We start from the raw sequence: 18,904 nt of genomic DNA on the forward strand, positions 1-18,904 counted from the left end.
GTGTTTTCAGAAAATGTATTAATTTTTTCCAAAAGAACAACAAAAAAAGCATGTTAGCAAAACGTAATTTAAGTTCATTTTATTAAGTATGCTACAGTATAAGTATAGCAAGTATGAAGTGTACTAGAAAATCTACTAATTTAATAATTCTTCCCACTAAATTGAGACATTTTTAAGTGTATAAAAAATGTATACTTTAAGTTTACTGCCATAAGATTTTTTTTTAAGTTTACCAAGTTAAACATTCAAGTACACTCGTCTTGTGTACTAGATTTATACTTGTGTTTCACAATGATTTGCATTCAGACACAATTAAAATAAATGTGTTCTTATTGAAACATAAGCCCTTATGAAAGGGACCAGAACTCGATCAATTAAGTCAAGTCAAATGTTTCCCTGTTTCTATGCATGTTTCAATTAAGATAACATTAAGATAATTCAATTATTACACATAATGTTTACTGTAAACCTTTAATCTCCAGCACATAAGACCTTAAACATGTAAATTTATAACAGGATGCCTCAAGCAAACCTAGCTTTGTGGTGAAAAACACATTCTGCCAAGCTGAACGTTATTACATCATGGATCAAGACATTTTAAATATCAGTAATTTGTGGAAGAAATGATTAAAAAGTTGCAAATAGTACAAATATAAATTTTAGTATTAAAGTACAAGGTAAGTCTTAGACTTCCGTGCTTTTAAGTAGCCAAGTATTCTTAAGTAAATAAAATATAATTTATGAAAGCAAACTTCAAGTAGACAACCTCGTTTTTGGTATAAATTAAGCTTACTTGTATAAGTACACTTGAATAAACTACTTCTTGCCAATGCCATACGACAGTGATCCAAACACAAAATCCAAACTTAATCAAGAGGAAGGAGAGTTTATTTCAAATTAGACTGATGTTCATATTAAAATTCAACATGATCATGTTAAAATTGGGAAGAAAAGACGTTACTTCCTTTTTTTCTTTTCATTTTTGTTTTAATTTTGTTTTTGTTTTTTTCATTGTTGTCACTTTTTTTCTCTCTCTCACTAGTTACTACAATATCTCAGTTTTTGATGGCTTAATTGCGTTTCCCTGCTTACATGAGGAAAGTTATTACCCAGGGGTGGAAGGTTTTATCGTTAAACTGCTGGGCTGAACGGTTGAGGGTTTGGTTTTCCAGTGAATCAAATCGTGCGGGGGAAACACGCTGTGGGGATGAAGGGGAACACCAACAAGCATCCAGTTTCGCTGGCGCAATATAGCGACGTTTGTTTTTTTTTTTCTCACCACAGGTAAAAGGGTAAATAGAATAAAATGAAATGTAAATAAATCAAATAACCCCTCTACAAGCAAATGAAGCGAGAATGTTTTTTTTTTTAATTCAACCAAAAAAGACCAGAATACCTCATATTTATTTTTTAATTAATGTTATAAATCGGTTGTGTGAAATTGATTAGCACCAGAACAGGAGCGCAACGGGTAACATAAATTGGTGAAACCTCAAAAAATCAGAGCTAATGTGTTTTATCTTAGAGAAACACTAAATCTTTAAATGTCCACCAAGTACAGTATCCCGTACAGGAATATGTGCACCGGAAACCGGAAAATATTCATGCCAGTTGTCTTTGTCACTTTTGAATCAGTTTTTTTTTTTTTTGTCAAGTTGTAGCTGCAGGTGTCCACTCTTACTGCAGCATCCTGAGTGTTTCTCATTGCTCCGTGTTGAGTCGGCTCATGAATCCCTTCTGGAGGTGGTCCTCCACGCCGACGCTCTGGCCCTGTCTCCCGTGTATGTGAACGGGCCTGCCGGGGTAGACGCTGGGTCTCTGCAGGTATGAGGAGCGCCACATCGCCGGGTGATTGAGATGGGGTATTACCCAGTTCTGGTGCTGATATGGGACGGTGGGGGCATGGTGGAGTGGGTCGAAAGGGGGCAGAAGCGATGCAAAGAGTGGCTGGGGAGGAGCGTCGGTAGAAATTGAGATGTCGTTGCTGCTGGGGGAGACCTGTCGCTGGGCATCGACGTCCCTCTCTGCTGGCCTGCAGACCCCCGCAGCTCCTCCATGGGAGACGACTCTGGCGCCTGGCAGAGGCAAGGGGCCTTGTGTGACAAAGTAATGATGACTTAGTGGGTTAAAAACGGGGCTAAAACAAGGAATCTTGCCCTCTAAGGAGTGCACTACTGTTTCTTGTTGCCTCAGACTAGAAACAGCAGCTGAGCTGCTGCCACCACTGCGCCAGAGTCCCGCCTGTAGAAAAGCAGGAGTGCGCGGAGATAAAGACAGAGTGGAAGCCAGCACGGATGTAGAGGATGCTCCACAGGAAGGGACAGCTTTGCCTTGTTCCAAACTCAGGTTAGTGTGGTACTGCAGGTTGAGGACCTGAGACCTCAGCTGGGCGTTCTCCTCACTCAGGGCCAGCAGCTGGCCCTCCATCAGCAGGTCATTGATCCTCCGCTTCTCCCGGGACCGCTTGGCCGCCTCGTTGTTCTTGCGCCTCTTATCCCAGTAGGTGGCATCTTTCTTATCGGCGGGGATCATCTCCCTCTTGCGGCGTCTGACGGGACTCAGGTGACTTCGACATGCTCGTAAACGCACCAGGCGTCGTGCCAGCAGCGAGGGCCGAGCCATGGGGACCAGCCCCGGGTCCGAACCGGACTCCAGGAATCGGCTGCTCTCCACCGAGGAGGAGGAAGAAGAAGAAGAAGAAGAGGAGGAGGAGGAGGAGGATGGCTGACAGGAGTCAGCCGACTCAGGGCTCTTCGTGGTTGACATGATGCTGATGGAGTTGAAGGAAAATAGTTATTCCCATGGATTGTAAACAACTGCACTTTCTAATAGAGGAATAAATGGTTCATAGATTATAATAAGCATTTTCAAACATTTCCTCTAGAATTACAATTTAAACAAAAAAACGATTGAAAAACACAAACACACGTAATCATTTTTTAAAATTATCATCATATATATATATATATATATATATATATATATATATATATATATATATATATATATATATATATATATATATATATATAGGTTAGGTTAGATTAAACTTTATAGGGAATTGTGTTTGCATCTGGCTGTTCTATAAGACCCTCATACTGTCCAGCTTGAGATATTTATTTTCAACTAGGACAGTGAACAATGCCAATGAATCTGACCATTTCCTTCGATTTATTTTTCAACAAAAGACAACAAATATATTTTTAAAAAAGACACCTAAAACAATATAATGGTCGTATTTAAACATTCAGACAAAATCATTAAGAAACACACCTGAGTCTGAATATCTGACGATTTTCAGAGACACTCACCTGAACCAGAGGATGGCACCTGGAGGATGATTTGGACCGATCGAGTTTCAAAGAGTCTGCAATACTTTCGCACACACACACACACACACACACACACACACACACACAGAGAGAGAGCGTCATACACCGTATAGTCCACTTTGATAAGAAACTTGACTTTTTTTAAACAAGTTTATGGGTGCTGCGTGAAGGCTCCGGAGAGAGTTGCGCCTGTAACTCTTCAGACTCGAGCGCAGCTGCGAAACACTCCGCTACTGCTGCAGCCGCTGCTGCTGCTGCGCAATTCAGCCTCCCTGTGCGAGGCCAGCCAATCACGTCGTGTCACCACGCTGCCTGTGTGCGTACTTTGCTGTGGGAGCCGATCAGGGAGGTTTATGGCTGTGGCCACGATTAAAGCAACAAGTGATGCTGAAATGAGTCTGGACGGATCGTTGTCCTAGTTATTGTTCTTGTAAAGTTGTTGGCCACCGATGGGTTTTTTTTTTCTTTGTCTTTTTCTTTTTTTTTTTGCATTTACTCGGTGTGCGTTAAACATTTATGAAATAATGTGGTTAATGCAAGTTATAGTTCACTTGAAGGAAATCTTTAATGTTCTCATGCACTTTATAGTCATTCTTCATTGCTGGTAAACCGAAACTTAAGGTTTTTATTTTTTTTGCATTTTATTTTAGATTGAATTCAGCGCCCAGCGCCCCTGCAAGGATAAGTATAGACGATGGATGGAGTTCAGAAAACAGAATGTAAAAAACTAAATCAAAATATTGATGCTATGTTGCAATGACAGATGGACAAGTCCGTATAATTTCACTTTGAATTAAACTAAGACAAGCAGCTTCTCTGATTGATTTATGTGAAAACCTAAAACAATATGCTGCATTTCTTGTTGTCGGTTACATCATCTGCAGCAGGGGTGCAGATGATGTAAACAAATAAAACAACAAGTAGCAAATAAAACTCATTTTCATTTTGGGCCATATCAAAAATGTGAATGTTCTTAAAGGGCCGGTTGTGCCAGAATATATTGATAAAAGCAATTAGACTGTTAAATATCAATTAATAGCGGTTCCTCCAGGATTTTGTGATTGTTTTAGTGTTTTTGCAATCAAACTGACAGATTTTGTGGTGCCAGTTTAGAAATGTTTGTAAGGAATTTTTATGATATGATGTTAAATGTGAGTTTTTATTACTGGCCGTATCAATTCCAGATTATAGTCTTACTATCAAGTAAGACTGAGGCAGCAGTCACTTAAACTCCATGTTTTTGACCAATTTTGAGGAAATTTGCAGTAAAGTTAGAAAAAATGTGGAGATTTGTTGATTTTGTGTGAATTTTGCAGATTTGTGCAAAACTGAAAGGACTTATTGATGTAATTTGGAGTGTGGATGGGCCACATAAAAAGCTACAGCGGGCCAGATTTGGCCCCCGGGCCTTGTGTTTGACGCATGTGATCTACGGCATGTAAACATGCAGCCATTCTTAATACTGACCTTTGCAAAATTGTTGAGTTTGAACAGATTGACATCTTGGCACTATTCAACAACAACTCGTAAAGTTCTTTAGTAAATAGATCAACATAAAATAGAGCATATTTTATACAAGAAACAAAAGACATAGACTGTCTTTTTTACTATTTTTCCTCAAGGAGTTTTTATAAAACAGTGACAAAGACAGATACTGTTGTGAAGATTAAAACAGGGTTAGGTAATAAAACAAAATCCCAAGCTTCGGACGGCTCATGGATCACTGTTTAATATGTTTAATGAAAAGTAATGCCAAGAATGACTTGCAGTTATAAAGGCAGTGAAAAGTTATTGTAACATCTTCCCTCATAGTGGGCTGAATGTAAGTGCATGCCAAAATTTTTCGGTTTTTATTTAGACATTTTTGAAAACCTTCCATCCATTTTTCTTAGACTTCACAGTTAGATATTGCTTTGTGTTTCTTAGCTCCAAATCAAATGTATTATAGACTGTGGGTGTCAAGCGGATGCTTTTCCATGCAACTTTCCATGGTTCCATGTCAAAATGTGAAGCAGTTGTTAGTAAGCATCGTGTTTTCGGTAGTGTAGGAGTTTATCACTAAACTATATGCACACTGGCAGTGATAGTTAGCTTTGCAGCAGTATGTTCCGGTTCTGTACTGTCTGCATTGCCACAAGATGCCCACGAGATGATTCTCGACCCATTGGTTTCAAGGTATTTCATCGTCTGGTACAGGATCCATAACTTCATCACTTGCATCCCTCATAACTTCTTATAATTTCTTGTGTAAAGTTACACTTTGCCAAAATAATAAGTTAAAGGACATGGCTGTTGTTTTTTTCTCTTTTTTTTTACGATTTAACGATTTTGACTGCTGTAAAACATATTTAAACTGAAGCCGTCCATCACCTCTGGCATAAAAACACCCTTTCCCCTCCATGTGGCATAACTGCAGTAAACAATGCCACTGAAATTGAAAACCACAGTGCATTGTCCCAGCTCCGTCTTGTGCAGTTTACACTGAATCTTGTGGTGTTAAGAGCGTGGGGGCTGTCCAGATCATGGGGGGAGGTGGTATAGGGTGTTGGAGATGGTTGGCTGGGGTGTTGTATCAGGTGTTTATAGAAAACTCCAGCAGATTTTTCAGTCTGACTCACTGTAACCACACAGGCCACATACAGCCTGGTTTCAACAGCTTGATTTCTTTTCTCTTTTGCTCAAAAAAGATATCCCTCAGATTTTTAAAGACACAGGCCCACAGCAGGCTTGATGAATTTTATATGTGATGAGTTTGTTCCCTCATAGAAGTGGAAAATTACAGAACAAGTGCTGAGAGTGTGTGACGACACTGCAGCAAGGCCAACACTGAGCGATGGAAATTTACCCCTGTTCTGTATGTAATGCTAGAGTGAACACAGAATAAAAAGTTATACTTTAACAATTATTCAGGAGTACTTTGCTGTGTTACTCAGTACTGAGCTGATCTATTTCAGGATGTCTAATTGACAATGTGAAAAAAAAGCTCAGAAATCTTTGTGGTGGTGGGTCTGCATGCAACACCCACATCCTGACTGAATGTTGCACTTGATTTCTTCATCTGGATTACTGATCACGAGCCATATATGTTTATATATATATATATATTTATAGACATACAGTGAATATATCACCAGTTATTTCCTACAGATTAATATACAATAGCTCGGTGTTAGCATAGAGACACTCGTACATCAAAAGTCTTTACACTAACTGAGGAATCTTTGGCAATATATATCCTGGTTTAATCAACGCTACTTATTTTTCATTGGTACGTTAAAGTTTGCAATTGCATGTAATGCTACTAATATGGTAAAATTACTCCATGATGGAGTAATTTGACGCAGTTAGAATTTCTAAGAGCCAATCAGTATCTAGAAAACTTGGAATAACGAAGAACTTCTCCAGCTCCTTTAAAGTCGACCTTTTTGAGTCTATTGTGACTTTTTGCTGAAGCAGTCCAGCATTCTACTCAGATTCAAAATCTTGCTCATAGGTAGACCACATGTTTTTTATTATTGACTTTCACCATTCCTTCCGTTTTGACTAATTTCCTGCCATTAAAACCATCCAAACCGTTTGTGGTTCCCCTTTGGTCCTGCTACACTGAAAAGATCAAACCTGTTGACGTGCTGTTGTGGGCTCCTCAAACGTCTGGGTAAACAAATGCCCAGAAACACAGAATGGGAACTTAAAGGCACTCTCCTTCACAACAGCATGAGAACCTGGTCCGCATTTGGCGAGACTTTTTCATGATTCTGCTGCTAAAGATCCCTCTCCAAACTAAACCTTTATTGGATTCACTGCTTCAGTATTTAAGCATTAATCCTAAAGAAAGAAAGAAAAATCTAAAGTCTAAGACAAAGCCAAGTGTTCTCCATCATAAAAACCAAATTCTCTGCATGCTGCTGACTTCACCATCCACTGGATGTCAACGGATGTTGAGTTAAAACATCAAGCTTACGTTAAGTAGAACAACTGCAACGGTAATTTGAAATATGAAAAATTAGAATACAATTAACCAATATTTGATCTTCAGATGTGGAAGAATTATAGTTGTTTTACTTTATAGTCTGGGTGTGTGTTGAGCCATACATTCCCTTAGTTCTCAGGGTTCTTGGGATTCTCTAAAATAATAGTTTCTAAGGAGACAATATTTACAACATATTTCTGAATACTATCACTGTGCCGTTACCAACTGACCCTGATCTGTGTTTGGACTGCTTTCATCCTGCTGAGAGCGTAAAAATATTGGCTTCATTCAGTTATTTGTCTTCAACCATTAGTGTAGATACCATTCCAGACATCCATTTCATGGCATTTTTTATTTAATTATACTCATGACTTTGATTTGACCGTTATGTGTGGCATAAGGTTAAAAACAAGAAATGATTTTTAGTTTTGTCATGTTATGCAGATTGAATTGAGTTTTTCTTTTGAGCAAGAATGGTGGGTTTAAGTCACTCACATCTCGATAGCTCGATCAAGCTTGTTTGTAAGATCGTCTGACCTTTTTCAGTGGTTTTTCTTTGGTAACTTGTCACAGTTAAGACATGTCTTATGTCATCAGTTAACCTAGATCTGTCTAGGCTGCTTGACATACATAAAGTGTCAAGCAGCCAGTCCATTTATCTGTTCATTAATATTCATATATTGGCTCTCTTAACATGTTTTGAACAATTTTTTTGTTTGTTTACAAGGATTGTTCAATTTTATCCTACTTTTGCCTACCAATCACTAAACAGCGCCTTCTGTACGCTCCAGGAAAACAATTGTTCTTAAAATGTTTTAAAGAAAAAAAACTAACAAATGAAAGAAAATCCTGGAAAATTAAAATAAAAAGTTGTTTTAGTTAGAAAAGGTAAAAACAACTTGCACATTTTCTAATTGTCCAAACACTTTTGAATTTAGTTTTTTTTATTTTGATTTTCCTTTTTTTAAACACAAACTAATTTGTGTGTTTTTTTGCTTGCATTGTTTCCTGCCATAAGTTTTGAACAGTCCAGTCAGACTCAGGATTTGGTATGAGCAGGTTCACCTAGGCTACAGTAGAAATGATTAGAACAAAAGATGCAGAAAAGAAATCTGGAATTGGTCAGTTTTTAGAATTTTATATATGAAAGCAACATATGTTAGTGCCAGCAGGTAGACAGCCCTCTTCAGCGTAGATGTTACTAGAAGCAAAAGCCATCCTCAGGGGCTTTTGAGAAAGACTCAAAATCTTTTTTCCCAAAATGTTTCCATTGAAAACCTGCAAAGTAGATGTTTCTGACTTCCTTCTACCCATTCACGAATCCCAAGTGGAGAAGGCAACATCCCACACAGCTGTGAGTTTTCAATAAAGCTGGAAGTGGAAGGCTGTGGGAAAAAATGTTTACGCTGTTCTTATTTCATCTGATGCTGTTGTTGTTATTTAAAACATTTTTTACAAAAATCATGATAGATCAAAGCTGTGGAAAGATTGATGATCGGAAAACATCCATTCTAAATCTATTGTTATCAAAATATCTTAGTTAATCATATTCCTCTCATTTTCAGATAGATTCCACACTTAGTCATAAACCTACAGCAGAGCCTCGAAACTGATTTCTTAATTCTAACCTGTTGATGTTCACCCACAAATTTCATTTAAAAAAACTCTACCCACAGGTGACTCATCAGTGGCGGTTAGTCAGATCACCTTGTTCCTGTAAACTTTGATGTTATGTTACCCCCACTCCGCACACATAAAAACTCCCACCATACCTATGATCTACTTTGTGCAAACGGCTCTCTGCTTTCATTTGTTTCATCTTAACCTACATGACATGACTGCGTTAGCCATGTCAGTGCAGCTTTCGTCCATGACCCCGTTGAAGAAGGTCATTCGAGTGATTGTTGAGGTTGACGTCTGCTGGAATGATTCTTTTTCCTTAACTTACAGCTGAGCTGCTAACCACTTTTTACAGGAAGCTCAGCCTCAGAGTAGGTGGAGGATGTTGCTTCTTTGCTCGCAACTGCAGTGAAAGTTTTGAATGGTGTGACATGACAAGCTAACAGTAGCAATATATGCAAACCCTGAGAAACTGAAGTATTGTGTAGCTTCCCACAGGCACCTCTCACACTCACCATATTGAAGAAATAGCGATTCTGAAGGTGAACCCTGAAGATCTGAACTGTGCCGCTGTAGCATGTGTGTAAAAATGTTTATATTTCACCCCAAATCCATCCTCATTATCAATGTATATTTGCTTTTCTTGGTTTTTGCACAGTGGAACAGTTGGTAGCACTGTTGCCTTGCAGCAAGAAGGTCCAGGGTTCGATCCGGGGTCTTTCTGCTTGGAGTTTGCATGTTCTGCCTGTGCATGTGTGGGTTCTCTCTGGGTACTCCGGCTTCCTCCCACAGTCCAAAAACATGATTGTTAGGTTAATTGGTCTCTCTAAATTCTCCCTAAGTGTGAGTGTGTGTGTATGCTTGTGTGTCCTGTCTATTTCTGTGTTGCCCTGCGACAAACTGGTGACCTGTCCAGGGTGACCCCGCCTCTCGCCCGGAACGTTAGCTGGAGATAGACACCAGCACCCCTCCCAGTCAGACTAGGGACAAGGGTGTACAGAAAATGGATGGATGGTTTTCAAATTGTATTTTATTTTGGTGGAGAAGCTTTTATTTTCTTGTTTCCTGTTTCCGCGTCATATCCTGTGTGTTTGTGCTGCCCTCCTCAGTTTACTCCAAACAGCGCTGGGGAGAGGTAAGTGTAACTGTTTTATATTTAATTCCCACATTAGTGACATTTATTGAGTTTACCTTGCCAACATGGTTATTTTTGTTCTTTTGATTGGTTAAGGTGTGTGTGGGAGAGCCAGAGCCCAAGAACTGCTGTGCTGAAAATATTCTTGTTTTAAACAGAATAAACCTGCCCTACTGCTGCAATACACCACAGGGTCCTCGTCTGCTGGTTCCTTTTGCTCATTACACACAACGCAGAGTGCATACAACAGATGAGTCAGATAAGGGCGGCTGCAGTGGTGCCGTGACCCGGATCCACACTGCTTCGGACAAGTTCGTCGTGGTTCGTGAAGAGCGGGTCAAGCTGGTCACCTCAGGTTGCTTGTTACATTAACACATCTTTACAGACTGAATAGTATGACAGAGTTGAACCTGAAATAGTATTTTGCTCCAGCATCAAAAAAATAAATATTTTATATATTTATTTTTATGTAAAGAGCTGTTAAAAAAACTGAAAATGACTTCTGTTAAAAATAAGGATAAGAGGATAAATGTTTGTTGAGTGGTGTCAACTTCTCTGTGGGGAGAGGGAGAATGATTGAGGCTTTGCCTTTTACCCCAGTTCGAAACACTAATGATGCAGGCTCTCCAGCCTTTTGTTCTACAGCTGAGAATGTATCTTCTAGTATTGTGCATGATGGCCATCATAGATGGCCATGGTGTGTCTGTCTATCCTGGAAAGGTTGAAATCATTACAAATATGACAAAGGCTGACCTAATGGAGGATGATGGATGCACGCCTTCAGTCAAGAGAATAAAGTCCTTCCTTGGTATGGTATTTTATTACCAACATTTCACTCCGAGCTGTTCATCTGTGGCCAAGCCACTGTTTGCTCTAACTGCTGGATAGAAGAGGAAGGGTAAAACCAAAACAACAACAAATGCATGTTCTTACAGAAAACAGACCATCTGACTGGACAGAGGAATGCGAAACAGTCATTTTGAGTCTTAAAGAAAAGCTGTTGAATTGTGTTGTTCTTGCACATCCAGATTTCTCACAGCCTCTGATTTTGTCTATTGATGCTTCACTGGACAGACTTGGAGCTGTCTTGTCTCAAGTACCAGCAGGAGAAGAGAAGGCTTGCCCCATCGCATTTGCCAGCAAGACGCTGAGTAACTCTCAAAAGAAATACCTGACTCACAGGCTTGAATTTTTATACTTTGAAATGGAATATATGTGAGGAGTTCAGTCATTGGTTAAGAGGTCAAACATTCACAGTGTGGACCGATAACAATCCACTCACCTACATCATGACAAAGTCAAAACTTAATGCTTGTGAGCAGCATTGGGTTGCGAAGCTTCTCTTCCCTTCTCTTTTGATCTGAAACACATACCTGGGTCTAAGAACACAGTGGCTGACGCACTCAGTAGGGAACCATTTGCAACAACTGTCAGTCATAGGATCATCACTGAGGGCTACTCTCGTCTCCTTATTGAAGCTGATAGTATTAGCCAAGGTGGGGTCCAAGATGCTTTTCACCTAAAGGTCCAGAGCTAAAATGTGAAGAAACCATGTTGTGTCGGTCTAGAACCCCATTGTAGTTTGCAACCTTACCAGTGTGACGCAGTCGAGGCTCTTCTGGAGATGCATGATCCAGTAGGATTTGGTTACTGAGACTTGTGCAGTAGCACTAATTCAGTCTGTCCAAGATTTGGGCATACCAGGGCAAGATTTGCTCCCTGTGTTCACTATGGATGAATTACAACATGCCCAAAAGCTTGACCCTGATGTTTCCAAAATCTTGCCATTCATTTTCCAAGAGAGGCGATCATCCAGACGTGAAAGAGCAGGACTCGGTATAGGAGCTATGGTGATCTTTAAACAGTGGGAGAGGCTCAAGATTTAAAATGGGATCCTCTATAGCAGTGGTTCTCAAACTTTTTTCAGTGATGTACCCCCTTAAAAATATATTTTTAGTCAAGTACCCCCTGACACGGGCAAAATATTTTTGGAATTAAAAAGAGGTACAGTGCTGTAAAATCACTGTCTGATTTATTAAAGCCAAACAACTTATATCAGTGAACCTGACAAATACATCCATATTGCAAACATTACATGGTTAAACAAAAAAGAAAAACAGAAGACGGTGACCACCAGGAAGGTATAAAACCAGTCAAACCATTTTATTTTAAAGGATATTGAAACTAAATACTGAATATAAAATTCAGTGCATGAACACACATTTATATTTTATCGAACTTTTTACAAAATAATTTTTCCCAAGACTTATTAAGAGGAGCCTACTGATTTTTTTAAAGATATTTTGAAAAGCTTCACGTACCCCCTGCAGTACCTCCACGTACCCCCATTTGAGAACCACTGCTCTATAGAGTCACTCGAGATCCCCTCAGCAAACAGAAAAGACATCAGTTTGTTCTTCCTGATAGCCTCAAGGACAGAGCCTTGCAAGGCATTCATGACATGGCTGGACATCAAGGGCAGCCACGGACACTTCACCTGGCAAGACAGAGATTTTTTTGGCCGAAGATGGATACTGATGTGAAGGAGTATATCAAGTGTTGCCAGAGGTGCATTCTTGTCAAAACACCAGAACCTTGTGCTCGAGCCCCTCTTAAAAGCATAAGAACCTTTGCCCCAATGGAGTTGGTGTGTTTAGACTTCTGGAGCACGGAAGATAACAAGCAAAACTCAGTGGATGTGCTTGCCCTGACTGACCATTTCACAAAGCTGGCCCATGCATTTCCATGCACCAATCAAACAGCAAAGCAGGTTGCTAAAAAGTTGTGGGACCACGTATTTTGTGTGTATGGATTTCCTGAACGGATCCATGCGGATCAGGGAGCAAACTTTGAAAGTGAGCTTATTGCTGAATTGCTTCGACTGGCGGGAGTATCAAAGTCTCACACCACAGCGTACCATCCCAAGGCACAGAATTGTGAATTGTATGGTATAAATGGCATCATATTGATCTGAGAAGGGCAGAGGCCTGATCAACCGTATGTTCCTTCGAAACCTGTTTTGTAGGTGGCTCTCAAGCTGAGTGCTATTCTTGGTTATGGCAACCCTGTGCTAAATTTTTGTCAAATTTGTCAGTTTTCATGTATTGGGATTGTAAAATTTAAACTGACTTGGATTTTGGTGAAATATAGGAGGGGTGGATGTAGCAAGTGTGTAAAAATGTTTATATTTCACCCCAAGTCCATTCTCATTATCTATGTATATTTGTTTTTCTTGGTTTTCAAATTGCATTTTATTTTGGTGAAGCTTTTATTTTCTTGTTTCCTGTTTCCGCATCATATCGCGTGTGTTCGCGCTGTCCTCAGTTCGCGCCAAGCTGCGCCGGGGACAGGTAAGTGTACGGAGCTGTCTTCTGTTTATGTATTAAAATATTCAAAATGTCCTAAAAAGTATGTTTGCTAAACTCACAAGTTGTTATATATTGTTCTCTAACTGTTTTATGTTTAGTGTAGCACTGTATTGGGTATGTAATTCCCACGTTAGTAACATTTATTGAGTTTACCGTGCCAACATGGTTATTTTTGTTCTTTTGATTGGTTAAGGTGTGTGTGGGAAAGCCAGAGCCCAAGAACTGCTGTGCTGAAAATATTCTTGTTTTAAACAGGTATGTGAGTTGCTTCAAAATGTTATCTGGATGTTAGATTAAGGTATTTAATATATTTTCATATTATAATGGAAAATTCTTTTTGTTATTAATTCAATTTGAACTATAAAACTTGTAACTAATGGGCAGATTATTTTTGTTTGGGTTTTATTTGAATTGTTTTGACATTTTACTTTATTATTTATGAATCTCTGAGAGAATTTTGGTTGGTTTTAACACATTCCTGTATGAGTTTGCGCTGGGGAGAGGTGTGTGTGGGAGAGCCAGAGCCCAAGAACTACTGTGCTGAAAATATTCTTGTTTTAAACAGAATAAACCTGCCCTACTGCTGCAATACACCCCAGGGTCCTTGTCTGCTGGTTCCTTTTGCCCATTACACACAATGCAGAGTGCATACAACAGATGAGTCAGATGAGGGCGGCTGCACTACCTTGCATACAAACATCAGCTGTGTTTGTATTTGTCACAGATCTGAGCCATCTTGGTCCACTTTTGAGAATTCACTACTAAGAACAGCATTTACTGGTCAAATCATCTTCCCGTTTAGAAAAATGAGTAAGATTTCCTGTTTTTGTGATGTTTAGTAATATTTGGTCACCAGGCCATTTTCATACTCAGAAGGAAAACTGGAACAAACGAACATGTTGAAAAGCTGTCAAAATGTTTCCTAAAAAATGACCTACTATGATTAAACAATGACAAAATAAATGTACTTGCGGATGACACATTGGCTGACTTAATTTTAGAAGTAATTATGGTCTATTATGGTATATTAAGACAAGCAGCATCCTGGTTGCTTGTCTTAATATACAAGCAAGAGGAAAATGTAATCTTGAAGTCACATCATCTTTAACAGGCTATTTTCATTAGAAAAGGGAAGTTAAATTTTACATCTCCTCCTCTTGTTTCTCACTTTAAGCAACAGTGACAGCAGAACTGTGAATCATAACTAGATACAACTAAAACAGTTTGAATTGTGTCTGAATGTGTGAAATGACATCCTTACTAATTCGTCAGTTCTAAGAATTTGAAACGTGTTGATGTAAATAAGACGCGGCTTCAGCTTTTGCAAAACAAAGTTTCTGTTCACAGCATTGACTGGTTTCAATGACCTCAGACAGTGTTTCATACTCTTTAGCAGTTTAAAAGCTATAAGGTGTAAGTGGTTTTTAATTTAGCGCTTTACCTGGTAAGCCGTCTTACTGTACGATGGGTTCGTACTTAATACTCCAGACTATTCCTACTTTCAATTTAACAGAAGTATTGCCCACTCCAGCTGCATGACCACAGTTCAGCTTTATTAAGTTGTCAATATATGAAACCAAGACTTTTTCAGGTTCAGACCAAGACAAAAGGCTCTACCACTTGATACATTCAAACTACACATTTGATAATGATTACAGAAACTCTCCTTAGAGAGCAAAACAACCTGAAGAGAAACTCAGTGCAGTCAACTCATTGATTTGCAGACAAAAGAGCACCTATATAGAGAATGTACTAATCAAATATCTCTTGACTCATATGTAGAGGGCCTTCCAAAGTGCTGATCCCTCTTTAGCTTTTTCTCATGTTACAACCTCCAACTTTAACGTATTTATAGGTATATTTTGAGCAACAAAAACAAAGTAACTTATGATCGTAAAGTGGAAAAAAAAGAAAAATGGGTGGCCATTTGCCTTTCATCTGGCCACGCTACCGTACAGGCTTGATTAGTCTGTTGCTGCAGAGATGGTTGTCCTACTGGAAACTTTTCCTCCCGCCACAGAGGAACGCTGGAGCTCTGACACATAAAATCCAATCAAATGAATTTTCTACATTTGGACTTAATTTCAGCTATAGAAACATCTGATGGAAATAGATCAATTTTGGACTTCATGGTAAAGGCTGCGAATACTTTCATAAATGTGATTTCTGGGTTGTCCACTTTGAATACATTTACAAAACACTCAAAAAGTGTTTTTTCATCTTCATAATGATGTATTTGGACGTAGAATTAATAATTAAATGCAATTTGGAAAATGGCTGTAGCATAAAATGTGGAAAGAGTGAATGTTCAGTAAAAGTGAATAAACAACATGAATACCAGATGATAAAATACTAGAGAAGTAATTTAACCATGTACTTCACAAATCTGGCTCTTAAGAAATGCTAAAGGAGTATAATTTGGGAGGACACAAACCTCAGGAAGAAGGTGAATTGATCAGTGGAAATAAATCTGACTTAAATGCAAGGTTGTAAGAGTGAAGGAAAAGCAACATTGCAAATCACCCTGAAAATACCATCTGCTCTGTAAAGTGTTAGGGTGGCAGCGTACCTTGGTATTGATTTTTCCTCATTAGGTACAAATGAAATGGTCAGAGATGATAGGAGTCTTGATTGAGCTCAAGGGAATGACATAACATTACAGGTTTCAAAAGAGCTTTGATTGAAATGAAGGTTCACCATCTAGCTGACTTACACCTGGGTATAGGGTGTCGATCTGAAGACAGTACAAGGACCAGATTTCTTAATCTGCAAGATTTTATCAAGTTTTCCTTTTTGTTGTTCGTTCACCTAAAATACCTCCCTAAAAAACACGAGTTGGCACATTTTGTGGCAAACTTCTGACCCATGTGAAACTCTCAGGAGGCAACAATGAAAGCTTAACAAGTTGGACACAATGTTTCAGAGTGACTCTTAAGTCCGAGGTGTTTAACTCTGGCAAGTGTTTCACTGTGAGGAAGACGGGTGAGCAGTACGGCTACCTTGGAGAGAATTGTCGGAATAGAAATGAATGATTCGACTTTACTGTTCAGAGGTTAAGGAAGGAAAGAGCCAAATCCAGGAAGTGTCGATTGGTGTGGTGAGCTGAATCCTGGAGCCATGTCACCGAGGAAGGTTCTGGTGAAGGACCAGAGAGCAGCCAGGTAAGAGTTTGGAGGTTCCAGGAAAAAATAAGACCTGCCACTTGCTGCTGCTCCTGAAGCAAAGTTGTCCAGAGCATTATTGCATGAATAGATTAGAAGAGAAGTCTCACATTCTGGGCAAAAGCAAGAAAAGATATCTTAGAGAGTACTTTGTTACTGTTCAGAAGTGGGACACTTCATTAAGTTGATACTTAAATGCTGGATTAACATTTTAAGCTGCTCAAATTGCCAAACCAGCGTTTAATTTTCAGCTGATTGGGTTTGATGGGTAGCAGGAGTGTGTGGGAGCACAATGCTCAAGGCCCAGCCTCTGGGGAACTTGCAGGTCAGTGGAAAAAAAAAACACCACAAAGGCACAACAAACCCAGATCCCTGATAAATTAAAGTTTGTTAATATTGTGACAAAAAGGACAAAAATATTTTTAAAAAATCCACTGGTACAATTATATTTACAAAGCAATTTATGTACCACAGGTGGTGCTCTTGACCTTTCTTAAGATTATAAAACAAGGAACATTTGAATTTGAATATCAAACTCCATACTCTGTACACAACCAGTTCTTTGGTAAATGGTAAATATAGCCAGAGTGGAAAGTATAGTCTGTGGTGGACCTTCTTCCAAATAGTGTGCAAAGAAAAATGGGTTCCTGGGAAGTGATCCACAGTAGAAACAGCGTTGTTAGGAGTATTGAGGTGAGAGGTTGTGGGGAAAGTTTAACTGGAAACTCACTATCATCTCAATTGTCTTGAGCGGGTTAAGCGCCAGCCGGTCCTAACCACACCAATGAACCAGCAGAAGCTTCTACTGCCTGTGTGGAGACTCGTCATCATTCTGAATCAGACTATTAGCAGTGGAATCATATGCAAATTTCAAGAGTTTCAGAGACAGTGTAGTCATTTGTTGTCATTTGATGGTGTGTTTCCAGAATGATTAATGCCTTACATCAGAAAATTTTAATTAGTCCATGCTTTTAAAAAAAAAAAATTATAATAAACAGTAATGTTTCACTGTGGTTGCTCAATGCTCAAGAATCCAATTAGAGCAAAGGACATTGTCATTTTAAAGGAAGATCTAGCATAAAGATCTTTGACCCACGAACACTGCAGCTTTCTGCACACGAGTTTTGTTTTTGTCTTGGTTTTACATCATATAGTCATGTCTTACTCATTATCTTTTCAGATCTTTGTCATAAGAAAGCTGTTTATCATGTTGTTGGGGACTTCTGGACATGAGGCTAAGTGGGGGTCTGTTCTTGTGCTTGTGATCAGGGTTTTTTTTTCTGTCAGAGTGCCTTAATGGTGACAAACAGCTCTTTAAAAAATTGTTCACGTCCTTAATATTTGTCAAATTCAAAATAAACACTGCCTTGAAGCCCTTCATAAATAAAAAGACAACAATATGTTTGAATCAAAATCTTTCATGAATATGTTAATAAATTGTCATTCACAGAGCAGTGTTGAGATAAGGCTGCCATGATACCAGACCTTTAACACTGAGATATACATTTTATTTTTATGAATTGCAGCTAAGGTCTTTTTTTTTCTCCCCACCCCATTTTTTTCCTTGCAAGTTTCCTTGAAAGTTCATACAATATACAGTATATACTGTATATATATGCAATTTATATTAAGTCATTTTTAGCAGTCTATTTCTATTATATTATAATTTGATGTTAGTTATGAAACACTACATTCACTTTTGGTTCATTATATTTTTGATTGGTAAAAAGTTATCTATCAAAGAAAACCCCTCTCACTGCATCAAGTCATTCAGTGGCTAAACACACATAGACAGTGGATAGTCTATTGTATGGTGTTGTTAACTCTGCAGCTGTCCCTCATACTGAACATGCATGTAGCGGCAGTGGAGAAAAGAACACCCTTCTTTTTTCATCAATTTTAACCCTTATGTACAAAAATAGCTCAAGCTCATACGTTGAAAAGTTACTGCTTGGTTCAGATCTGAAGTACTGCCATGGAAATCAGCTATTTATTGGGTCATTACAGCCCCTTAATAAGTTTTGGTTTATACAATACTATTGCAGGTGTAGCTGTATGCTACAGCTGCAATAGTAGCAGTAGGTTAAAAATTTAACCTATTTCTAAATCTCAAGTCCTTTGAAGCCTCTATCGGGTTTTCTTCCAGAATCTACTTCGTATTTAGCTCTAACCATCTTTCCATCATGGCCAGTTTACCCTGTTGAAGAAAAGCAACTGCAAAGCTTGAAGCTGCCACCTCTATGTCTTTCCACTGGCATGTTGTGATTAGACTAATGTGCCATTTCACTTTTCGATGTGACTTGTTCAAACTTACGATA

At 38.8% G+C, this 18,904-nt stretch overlaps 1 protein-coding gene across 1 annotated transcript; it reads right to left on the reverse strand.

The window, feature by feature from the left end:
- Positions 1-673: 673 nt before the first annotated feature.
- On the reverse strand, positions 674-3,660 carry LOC111609770. Its single transcript, XM_023340124.1, has 2 exons — positions 3,312-3,660; positions 674-2,770 (listed from the first exon to the last, which is right to left on the reverse strand). The coding sequence occupies exon 2, from the start codon at positions 2,764-2,766 to the stop codon at positions 1,702-1,704; it is 1,065 nt and encodes a 354-aa protein (XP_023195892.1). The 5' UTR covers positions 2,767-2,770; positions 3,312-3,660; the 3' UTR covers positions 674-1,701.
- Positions 3,661-18,904: the final 15,244 nt, after the last annotated feature.

This window comes from Xiphophorus maculatus, chromosome 9 (assembly GCF_002775205.1).
Source record: "Xiphophorus maculatus strain JP 163 A chromosome 9, X_maculatus-5.0-male, whole genome shotgun sequence".
Taxonomy (NCBI): Eukaryota; Metazoa; Chordata; class Actinopteri; order Cyprinodontiformes; family Poeciliidae; genus Xiphophorus; species Xiphophorus maculatus.

Coding starts and splice junctions, on each gene's coding strand:
- LOC111609770 (XM_023340124.1), bottom strand. CDS start 2,766: ATGTCAACCACGAAGAGCCCTGAGTCGGCTGACTCCTGTCAGCCATCC.